General features: G+C 45.1%; 1 protein-coding gene across 1 annotated transcript; it reads left to right on the forward strand.

Moving 5' to 3' along the window:
• Positions 1 to 340: 340 nt before the first annotated feature.
• On the forward strand, positions 341 to 11,096 carry WFDC3 (WAP four-disulfide core domain 3; the record flags this gene model as incomplete). Its single annotated transcript, XM_008571610.1, has 5 exons — positions 341 to 422; positions 891 to 1,022; positions 1,668 to 1,811; positions 9,583 to 9,720; positions 10,907 to 11,096. Coding segments are annotated over exons 1-5 (686 nt in total), but the record flags the coding sequence as incomplete, so codon positions are not given.
• Between the last annotated feature and the right edge of the window lie 468 nt (positions 11,097 to 11,564).

Below are 11,564 nucleotides of genomic sequence, written 5' to 3' on the forward strand. Positions count from 1 at the left end.
TAGGGCTCTTTTGGTTCTTTATCCAATGGCCATCCCTCTGCTTTTCCAGCTACACACTAGGTGTCTAATTGTTGTTCAGGGGTGTTGTCTACATTGCATTACAGAGTTTGTTCAGCCCCATCACATATGCCCTTTGGTAGTGCCAGGAATTTTCCCACACATGAGCAACCAATTACCCTTCTTCTTGTCAGAAGACGTTCTTGAGAATATTGCGAAAGGGACGGCTTTGGGATTGGATTTAGGGAAATCCCCTAGTCCTGCCCTTTCCTTGATTGATACTCTAGGCAAGGTGTATACCTCTGGTCTGAACTGAGCTCTCATCTTGCCTGTCAGCATCATCATGATGTTAAGCTGCCTCTTCCTTCTGAAGGCATTTCTTGTTCTTGGGTTCCTGGCATCATGGGTAACTGCAGGAGAGCATGGTGAGCTATCATTTGGGACCCCTCACTAGTAGTAACAGAAAGCAACCAGAGGAGAAGTCATCCCCTGACTCCTCCCAGAGTGAGGTTCCTTATCTGTGGAAATTCTGTAGGTCAGGACTGGATGAATAAATTCTTAGGTCAGCCAGAATAGGACTTTTGGATTTCTTTACCCTCTCTGAGCCAGGAAATAGGACTTCCAGTTGGGCTTACTAGAGGTTCTACCTTTTCCTAGAGCTCCTTGGATGAGAACAGGATCATCCCAACCTCTCTCCCTTTATCTGCAGAATGGCTGATCCTTTAGTAGTGATGGGTGCATGTTAGTGGTTCTGTGGTAGGAGGGGAAGGTGATTGCAGAGATATTTTGGATAGGAATGTTTGGAGAGGTCGAAAGACCTTGAAGTACATTTGGCCTCCGTTCCCTATTTCTTGAGGCCTGGCCACCCCAACCTCACATGATATCTTTTTCAGTAAAAGAAGGAGAATGCCCTCCTGATAAGAACCCATGCAAAGAGCTGTGCCAAGACAACGAATCGTGTCCGGCTGGGCAGAAGTGCTGCAGCACAGGCTGTGGCCGGGTCTGCCGAAGAGTCGTTCTTAAGGGTATGTTGGCATGAGGGGCAAAACCCCAGTGTGCTCTCTGACCTTGCCTCTGGGATACATAGAATCAGAGATTTTCCTACCTCCTAGATTGGCTCTTGAAATCTAGTTTGCCTGCAGCACCTTTTCTTTCCCCCTTTTGGGTCTCTTCTCCTTTAATCACTCAGTGCCACCAGTTCTTTGCCTTCTATCAGGAAAGAAAGCACCACTGATTGTCTGTTTGGACTCAGAGTTCCTGTGAGGGCTGGAGAACAGAGTTGTGAAGGGAAGCCTGTTTAACATAGTGATTAAAAGAGTATACCCTAGAACCAGGCAGAGCTTTTAAAGCCTATATAAGCCTTAAACATTTAAAGAACTCTTTTTAAACCCTAAGTTTTTGGCCTCAGTTTCTTCACCTGTAAAATGGGGATAATTGTGAGGATCAAATGAGATATTCCTGACACAAGGTAAACATCAGTAAATTTTACAGTAAATGTTAATTATTATTATTGTTCTTGTTCTTGTTATTGTATCTTTGCTTTAGCACCAAGGTGGAGAGTTTTAAATGAAACGCAGGGCTTCCTTCCTCTGATTTTCCCTCTGCTATGTCTGTGTGGGTCACGGGGTACCATTATCTCATTTCTGTGGCTGTCTCCCTTTTTGCTTCAGGGAGGAAAGGAGATTGTCCCAGGGTTGTTCGGAAACAATCCTGTTTTAAAAGGTGCATCACTGATGAAACATGTCCAGGTGTAAAGAAATGCTGCATGTTTGGCTGCAACAAGAGCTGCGTAGTTCCAGTCTCTAAACAGAAACCAAGTAAGAAACCCCATCCCCATACCCCATGGTCTATTTGGCCTACTTGTTTGTTTCTCAGATACATACACACCATCTTGTTGTTGGTTTTACTTTACTTTGAAAAACAATAATTAAGTGCCTGCTATATTCTGTGAATTTTTTTTTAAAAAAGGATGTGAAAAGTGTACCCAAGCCATGATGGTTTGTGGTATGTGGCATAGACAGTCATAGGAGGATGCCAGAAGGGCAATCTCAGCACACCCCATTTGCAGACAGGTTTGAAAGCTGCTGGGTAATTCCCACCATCAGTTGTGATATTCTCTGTTAAAATCTCAGGCTGAGACTCTGCAAAGAGATAGCAAAATAGAATTCAATATCTAAGGGAAGCACTCACTTGCTTCTAAGACTCTGTGGCCCTTTTGTACACAAACAGGATGGCCATCTCTTGTTGGAAACATATTCTATTTTATTTTGGTTCTGGTAGAGAGGTATTTGAAAGAGAATTCTTCTTCCTCTTGCAGGGCGACCTAATTTCCATTTATACATCCATTCTTTCAGCAAATATTTATTGAATGTTTCCTGTTTGCCAGATCGAGTGATGGGTTCTGGGTATACTTTGGTGAACAAAGTAATTTTCACCCTTGCCTTCATGGACCTCATAGTTCAGTGGGAGAGAAAGAGGTTTAACAAATAAGCATGTAATAAACATATAATTTCAAACTGTGATAAGAATGATGAAGGAAAATTAAAGAGTGCTGAGAGACAGAATAATGGAGGGATGCACTTTATATTGGGTGGTCAATGAAGGCGTGTATGGGGTAGGGACATTTAAGCTGCAACCTGGAGGAGGAGTTGAAATTAGCCAGGGAAAAGGTGTGATGGGCATTCCAGGAGGAGAGAGAAGCATGCACAGAGGTCTTAATGATGAGAAGGCGCTTATTACATTTGAGAAACTAAAAGAAGGCTGGTACAGTTAGAAGAGAGGTAGGGAGGGGGAGAATGATGCCAGGTGAGAATGGAGACCAGTGAGACTAGGGAGGTGGCAGTGGGCAATGAGAAAGATGGCACAGTTGAGAGAATTTGGAGGTAGAGTGACAGAGTTTTCTACTGAATTCCTTGCCTCTTTTCCCATTGAAAGACCCTTAAAAGGTATTAGAAATTGATGGTGTCTCTTCTGTGTCTAACCCCGTCTTATTTACATCTTGTTTCTGGATTTTCATGGCTACTTTTGCTTGTTTGTGTTTCCAAATACGTTTTATTATCACATTGTTTATTTCTCTCCCCTACCCCCAAATACTGAGGCTACTTTTATTGGAGCGATGTTAGATATATAAATTAGCTTAGGGGAAACTGACATTTTTGTAAGGTTGAGTCTTTATGTCTTCCCATTGTTAAGTGTATTTGGTGTATTTCAGGGTGTTTTATAGTTTAAAATATCTCTTAATAAGTTTAAGCATAGGTATTTTATTTTCTTCTTTGCTGTCTGGAATGGTGTCTTCCAGTAGGTTTTCTAAAGGAACTGGAACCATTCTGTCATCCTAGTGCATGTGGTGGCATGTTAAAGTGGAAAAGCCTAGGTTTGGGTTGTCAGAGACCTGGGTTCAAGCCTGAGGTTTGGGCCGGCCCGTGGCTCACTCAGGAGAGTGTGGTGCTGATAACACCAAGGCCACGGGTTCGGATCCCATATAGTGATGGCCGGTTAGCTCACTGGCTGAGCGTGATGCTGACAACACCAAGCCAAGGGTTGAGACCCCCTTACCGGTCATCTTTTTTTTTTTTTTCCTTTTTGTCTTTTTTTACTGACCGGTAACGGGATTGCAACCCTCGGTGTCGCGTCCGTACCGGGGACCAGCAACGGGTTACCGGTCATCTTTAAAAAAAAAAAAAAAAAAAGCCTGACATTCACCAATTACTGGCCAGCAGGTCCCTGGGCAAGTCTCTTCTGCTTCTCTGAGCCTCAGTCCCCTTCTCTGTAAGATAGAAAGAACAAACCCCAGAGGGTTGTCATAGTGCCTCAAAGTATGTAAAGTGTTTGGCCCTTAATATACATTGGCTTCCTTCCTCTTGCTTCCTAAGTTGGGCTGGGTCAGAAGCACAGTTTCTAACCAGTCCCTTTTGTCTGGAACCAGTATAGTTTTCTCCTCCCCTGATCACTTTCTCTCTGAGACTCTGGAACTCCACAACACATGACAATCTCTTTTCTTCTACCCAGACCTCCCCAGGTAGCAGGCCCTTTCCCAGCACCCATTGGTTTTGTCTGTGCCTTAGGCAGCTATCTTGGGCAGCCTGCCCATAAGAGAGAATAGAAGGTTGTACTCCTTGCCAGGACTCTTGAGGACCAGCTCTGCAACCAAAGCCTGGGAATCTGTCTCAAGCAGGTCACTCACTGCCAGCTTGTAGGGCCAGTACAATATTTCCAGTGTTTGAAGCTGATGAGAGTTGCAGGGGCTGAAGGTGAGGCTGGCACCCAGGCACAGTACCTCTGTGAGCTGCTCTGGCCCCTGGCCAGCCTGGAGAGGGCTTCCCTTTCCCTAGTACTGAGCCAGGCAGGCTAGCATAGTGATCTCAGTCAGATCTTCCAGAGCTCACTGGCTGAGTGGGGCTGCTAGCCTGGTGAGAGGCAATATTGGCTGCTAGTAGTAGCAGTAATAAACTACTTTTCTACAGTTCCAGTCCTAGGGGAGGGCTAGGCCACTCATCCAACGGGACTGGCTGCTACACAGGAAGCTGTCCTTCCTGGGCTATGAAAAATTCCTGCTTTCCTTAAGCTCTGACATTGCCAGAGGTTTATCATAGCCAGTGCTGGTCTGTTTGGCAGGGTGGAGGGGCAGTCAGGTTGCCTGAGGGCACAGGGCAGACACTGGGACCTACTCTCATGAGGCAGTTCTGGTCTGAACATGGGTCTGAATCTTGGCTTTTCTGCTTGCTTCCTGGTAGCCTTGGGCAGGTCCTTTCATCTCTCTGAACCTCACTCTTGTTGTCTGTAAAATGGGGATGAGGACATTTACCTCACAGAGTTGTGAAGAAATGCATTTAAAAAGACTGCACTAAACCTGCCAGATAATGCTCAGCAGCTCATGTAGTTATGCCCAGCACCTCTGTCAGGTGCCCTCCTTGCTTATCTGAAGTCTGACCAGTCCATTTATTCACTCACATGCTTGATTACTCACGTTTTCACTTATTCAATATGTGTTGAGTGTCTACCCCACCTGGCATATGAGTATCCTGCAGGGAGCAAGGCAGTCACAGTCCCTGCTGTGATGGGCTCACTCATGGTGTGCACTCTCATGGTGTAGAGACAGGAAATAATCAAGTGCACAAATAAATAACAACCACATGTTGTGGTGAGTGCTATGAAGGAAATTAAAAGAGAGGTGTAGAGGCTGTGTCATTTTAACTTGAAGAACGAGAAGGAGCTGGCCATGGGGTGGAGTGCTATGGAGAGGAAACTGCAAGGGCAAAGGCTATGAGGTGGGGAAGAGATTACTGCTTTTAAGGAAGTGAAAGGAGGTCAGCATGGCTGGAGAAAAGAGAAGGAGGGTGGTTCCAGCTGAGGTCGGAGAGGTAGGGCTCAGACTTGGTGGGTCTTCTCTCTTAGGCTTTATTCTAAGTGCAGTTGGAAGCCTTTGAGGGAGTTTAAAAGCAGAAGAAGGTTGGTCCAGTTTCATCTTAAAAAGACCACCATGCTAGTGTACGAAGAATGGAGGGGGGTAAGCATAGAAGATGGAAGACCAGTTAAGAGGCCATTGTGGCAGGCAGGGTGAGAGATGATCATGACCTAGACCAGGGTGGTGATGATGCAGACATAGAAAAGTGGGAGGCTTGACCTACTTTTGAAGGTAATGTTGACAGGACTGGGTGAAGAAGTAAGTGGCTGTGGGCACTGAGGTTAAGAGGGTGTCAAGAAGAGTGTTAGGTGTCTAGCTTGAGCATTTGGGTAATGGTGGTATTCTTTACTGAGAAGGGGACAACCTTGGGAGGACAAAGTTTTGGAATGAAGATTCAGATTATGGTCTAAGAGTTGTCTTCTTGGGCCCCCTCAAGGCCTGCCTTCCCACGTATGAAACTTGACCACTCCAGATCGCCTGTGACACTCTGTTTTGCTTATTACAATATATGCATTATATCCTTTGTACAAATTGATGGCATGGGCTCCCTGTGTGTCTGGCTGACCTTTTTCTAAACCTCACTACTTGTTGTACAGAAAAGAATTAACATAGAAGGACTGGGACTGCTGTTCTTAGAAAGGCCTGCTGGCAAGATTGGCCCTAGGTTGGCTTCTGGGAACTTAGATTTTGGGAGTGCTCTTACCACCTTAACTGATAAGAGTGGCTCACTTTGCCTAAACTGTTTGTGCAAACAGTATGGTTTAGGCTGAACACTTTCTGCTTTCCTTCTGAGAGTTTGGAATTTTGGTACATGCTAGGTAGAGGGTGCCTATGTGACCAGCCCCTAATAAAAACCTTGCTTACTGAGTCTCTGATGAACTTCCCTGGTAGTCAACACTTCACATGTGTTGTTACAATTCTGTGCTACAGGAACTAAGTGTGAAATTCACTGGGAGAGGACTCTTGGAAACCTGCACCTGATCCTCTGGGCTTTGTCCCACATACCTTTTTCCTTTGATGATTTTGCTTTGTATCCTTTGCTGTAATAAATCATAGCCATGAGTACAACTATATGCCAAGTCCTGTGAGTCCTCCTAACAAATCGCCAAATCAGGGAATGGTCTTGGGGACTCCCAACAGACTGGTTTTTCCTAACCCCCAAAACTGTCTCCACTGGGTCTTCTTTTTTGGCAGTACTGAGCTGAGTGAATCCCAGCGCTTGTTGATTTGTTTTTGGGTGATTCTTATTGGAGTGTAGGTGATCATAATGATGTGGTTTAAAGGGCATAAGGCCTTGTGTCAGAGCTGGGGATTTGGGACCTAGTTCTGCCACCATTGACCTCAGGCCAATCCCTCCCCTTCCTGGATGTCTGTCTGTCTGTTTGCAAGAGAAGAGGAGTAGGTTTGATAGCTTAGAGGGCCTTTTTTGGCTTAAGAAGTTTTAAAATTTCACTTTTCTGATGGCAACTGGCATTCTTCTCTGAGGCATAGTAGAAGGCTGGAACTGAGGCAGCAGTAGAGACTGTGTGTGAAAATTTCCAAGTCTTCAGCTTCACTACTTTTTTGGTGATAGTTTGGGTTCTTGAGATGGGTGCAGATGGAGAGTGGGGATGACCATCCCAATTCTGACTACCATTCCTAGTTCTCATCCTGATTCCTGGTAAGATAATTGTGAAGTGATCGGAAACCATGAATTATGAGGAACTGAGCCTACCTAGCCTGGTGAAACTAAGACAGTGAAAGGCTGAAGATCCTGTCTCAAAGGATGGCAGGAACCATGTTTTTGCACAGTCTCTAGGGATAGAAAAAGGACCAATGGATAGAATTCCTAGCAAACCAGATTTCAGGTGAGTAATAAGGAATATAAAGGCTTTCTACCTTAAGTATAAGGATGGCACAGTCTGGCTTGGAGGTAGTGGGGCCCCATTAATTCCAGATGTTTGAGCTGAGAGAAGGGGATTGTTTGGCAGTGACGTAAGCAGAAGACAGGTGTCAGATTGGGTGGCTGTGCTGGTCACTGGTGAAAGGGCATGTGTTCTACCCTCAGGGCCTCAGCATATCCCCCTAGGTTCCCTTCACTGCTTCTAAAATTTGGCAAAACCCCAGGGATCTTAAGGAAGCTGGCCTGGAAGAGAGCAGAATTAATGTCTCTATGCCTGGTCCTGGGGATGAGGGCAGAGAGTAGCAGAGTGCTCCTGGCATTGGTTACTCAGGGCCAAGCTTGGCAAAATGGTGAAATCTGGAAAGTATGGTGCTCTAGGTCCCCACTTTCTAGGGTACATTGTATAAGCTCCATGAAAAGTTTATGTCACTGGGTTTTTCCACAAGAGAGATTTTTATGTCCAGCCTCTTCAACTGTGGGATAAAAGGCTTTTGTTTTTTGTTAAATGGATTCCAGTGTTTGTCAAGCAGGTGGGAGGTGCATCTGGTGGTTACAGTGACCATATTTTCTGAATATAAAATCAGGACATAGTTTTATGTGATGTCACAATGGCATAGAATATTTGAAATAAGAGCTGTTCAGGAAAATCCCAGGATACAGGATTAGTATGCCTCAGTTGTTTAGCAGTGTGTTTTCTCCTTGGAGTACAACACTTGCTTTTTCCATTATGGCAGACTTTTCATATGCAACTATACTTACCTGTTTCTACTCAGAGGCACTGGGCCAGTCCTGCTTTGGTTTTCTATAAAGTCTTTGAGTGCCTGTCACATTTATCTCCATTTAAAAAACTTGAAATAAACACTGAGACAAATGAGTCAGGGTGAGTCAGTTTGGTTTGGATGTATCCTTCTTTGGGTGTGCCTTCTCCTAAGAATGTGGCCAGTTGCCTGCATGTTTTAAGGATTGTGTAGTAGAAAGAGTACTTCACTGCAAATCAAGAGGCTGAGTTTTGTCCTGCTTTGCCACTGACTCACTCTGTAGTTCTGGGCTAGCCCTTCTCTTCTCTGAGTTTCATTATCTTCATAAGGATGTTGGAGGGGCACCTCAGGAATGTGTTCAGCGGTATGCACAGAAAATTAACCAAATTAGGGGCTTGTTTTTCTCACAAAACAAGACATCCTGAAGTACGTGCCATGGCTGGTGTGGTGGCTCCATGATGCTAACAAGGATGCGGATGTTTCTGTCTTTCTCCTTTGCAGTCCTTGACCTTGTCCTCATGCTAGTTGCCTCCTGGTTGAAAGAAGGCTGTTCTACCTCTCCATGTTCTGTCTGTCTTTGGACTGGAAGAAGAAAGAAGCAAGGGGGCAGTTTAAAAGGGATCAGGAATGCAAAAGTGTTCCCAGTTTATGGCTTAGTTTGTGGTCACACCTAGTTGCAAGAGAATGTGGGGAAGTGAATCATTTCAGCTGGACTCATTGTCTTTCAGAACAAACCTGGGGTCCTAGTGTTTCAGTTATCTGTTGCTGCCTAACAAACCATTCCCAAACTTAGTGGCTTAAAACAGCAACAGTTTATTCTTTCTCACAATTGTGTGGATTGCCTGGGCTTAACTAGGCAGTTCATATACCTGCGTGGTATAGCTGAGGTCATTCATGCAGCTGCATTCAGCTGGGAGCTCACCAGGAGGCTCAACTGCAGTTGGAATGTCCGGGGTGTCCTCTCCTCCTCCAGGTACCCTCTCCATGGGATATCTCATCATTCTGTAGTCTAGCTCAAGCTGCTTTACAGCATGGAAGCTGGTTTCCAAGAGGGTGGGTTCTAAGAAGACGAGCCCCAATATGCAAGTTTATCAAGCTCCTGCTTCTATCATACTTGCTAATGGTCCATTGGTCAAAGTAAGTCATGTGGTCAAGCCCAGAGTCAGTATGGAAGGGGGCTACACAAGGGAACGAACCTCAGGAGGTGTGGTTCATCGGGGGCCACCAGTATAAATGTCTGCCACAGTAAGAAAGAAGGGAGAGTGAATATGGGGTTGGCAGTTAGTATGTTTGCCACAATGGGTTAGACCTGAACAGTGTTTTTCAAACTGTCAGTCCCCAAATCAGTTTAGTAGTTTATAGCCAGCACTAAAAAAGGAAGAAATAGAAATAGTATAAAATATTAGGGTGCATCACATATATCTGATGCACATAAATATGTACATTTTAAATGTTTATACGTTAGCATACACGGGACACAATGAAAAATGTATTTCGTATTCTGGGCTTGAGCACCTCTGGGCTCCAGTGTTTTGATTCTATGGCAGAGTTTGGTGGTGAATGTCCTGCCGACCCCCTTCCATGTGAGGAGCTGTGTGATGAGGATGCGTCCTGTCCCCAAGGGCATAAATGCTGTAGCACCGGCTGTGGCCACGCCTGCCGTGGAGACATTAAGGGAGGTATGTTGTCTCTTTTGGAAAGAAATCCTTTGAGTGCCCCCTGAGTCCCAAGTTGACTTGGGAGGGAGTGACCTCTGGCTGCCTTCTCTTTCCCTTCCTGGGAGGAAGCAGAGTTCTCATCTTTTCTGTCCCCCTAGTCCCCCAACCCAAAGCAACCCCTCCTTCTGGGGCCAGGGGGCTCATGTTAGCATCAAGTGAACTAGGGGAAGGCAGTGTGGGGTAGCAGAAAAGATGTCTAGGCTGGAAGGCAGGCAGCATGGCTTCTAGTCTTGGTTCTGCTGTAGATTTGCTCTGTGGTCTTGGTTAAACAAACCCCTCTTTTTGAGCTCCAGTTTCTTCACTTGTAAAATGAGGGAGTTGCCCCAGATCACTGACTTTCAGGCCTAATTTTTAGCACATATCTTCCCCCCATCCCAAATGAAATTTTAGTTGGAAGCAATATACATATATACATATGTACGTAAAAAATATATATTTATCTGCTATATATATATATAGCACATAAAAACATTCTTATTCTGATTCCTTTGCTTCTTCAGTATTTTTTTAAAAGAAATATATACTTTTGAGTGCCCCTTTTGTGCCATGCATTGTTGAACCTCATTCCAGAACCATTGACCCAGATCTTCTCTTAGTCCCTTTAGATTCCCAGGCAATGTTCAAGGTGCTGGGGACAGACTTGTCCTGTGAAGCTTATAGCTACATCTTCCTATCAGGGAAGATAGACAATGAAATAGGAATTATAATAAAGTTTGATGAGAGGAGGCATACAGAATGCTACAGGAGCACAAAGCAGGGGCACCAAACCTCATTTAGGTTGGCAGAGAAGGCCTCCTTGAGGAAGTGACATTATGAAGTCCAAGCAGAGAGAGACAGGGTGGTGGTCTGGGAGCCACGCTCTTTCTGTACTCTGCCCAGCCCCACCCCCAAACTTGCAGAGCCATCAACCCCTGAGTTATCTCTAGGGAGCTCCCTTTGGGACACCATTTGAAAACTCTTGGCTCAGTGGTCTCTTGGGTCCCTACAAATTCTCAGATCATCTGATTTCATAGTTTCCCAGCCAGTTTGGTCTAGTTAGGGTCAGGGGCTGAAACACCTGGAGCCTCCATGTCTAAGTTCTAGATGGGAACTTGTAGACAGTGGAGCCAATGTCCTGTCTCTTTACCTGTATCTGTTTTTCGCACAGGGCGGGATGGTGACTGTCCAAACATTCTGGTGGGCCTGTGTATCGTTGGCTGCATGATGGATGAGAACTGTGAAGCTGGGGAAAAGTGCTGCAAGTCAGGCTGTGGCCGCTTCTGTGTCCCGCCGGTCCTGCCATCCAAACAGACAATGAACCCCAACTGGACCATCAGGTCTGATGCTGAATTAGGCGAGTACAGTTCATCGTCATCAACAATAATAGACTTCACTGCAAAAAAAGACTTAAATGTGCAAAGCACTGCCTTAGGTGCTGGGAAGGGTACTTCAGAATGTCAAAAATAGTTTAGATGAAGAGAAAGATCCTATGTCACCAATCAGATCCTCATGTAGACAGTATGGGCTTATAAATGTTTGGCGTGGGTATGGGAAGCACTTTCTGGGACTGATGGGATTTGATCCATGCCCTAAGGGCTAGGCAGGTGTGACAAAGTAGGGATAGCACAGAGAATATGCCAGACAGCTAATCTGGTGATTGTTAACAAAGGCACAGAGGGTGGGAATGTTTGTGACAGATTTAGGGGTGGTGGGAGGGGAGGAACATGGGTAAAGGAACAGACATACCTTCTATTTTTTATAACAGGAGATATAAGGTTGACATCTGAATGATGAGAGTCTTCAGTGCCAGTTTAGATTGGATTGTC

The sequence above is a fragment of the Galeopterus variegatus genome, unplaced genomic scaffold, assembly GCF_000696425.1.
Source record: "Galeopterus variegatus unplaced genomic scaffold, G_variegatus-3.0.2 Scaffold706, whole genome shotgun sequence".
NCBI classification, from domain to species: domain Eukaryota; kingdom Metazoa; phylum Chordata; class Mammalia; order Dermoptera; family Cynocephalidae; genus Galeopterus; species Galeopterus variegatus.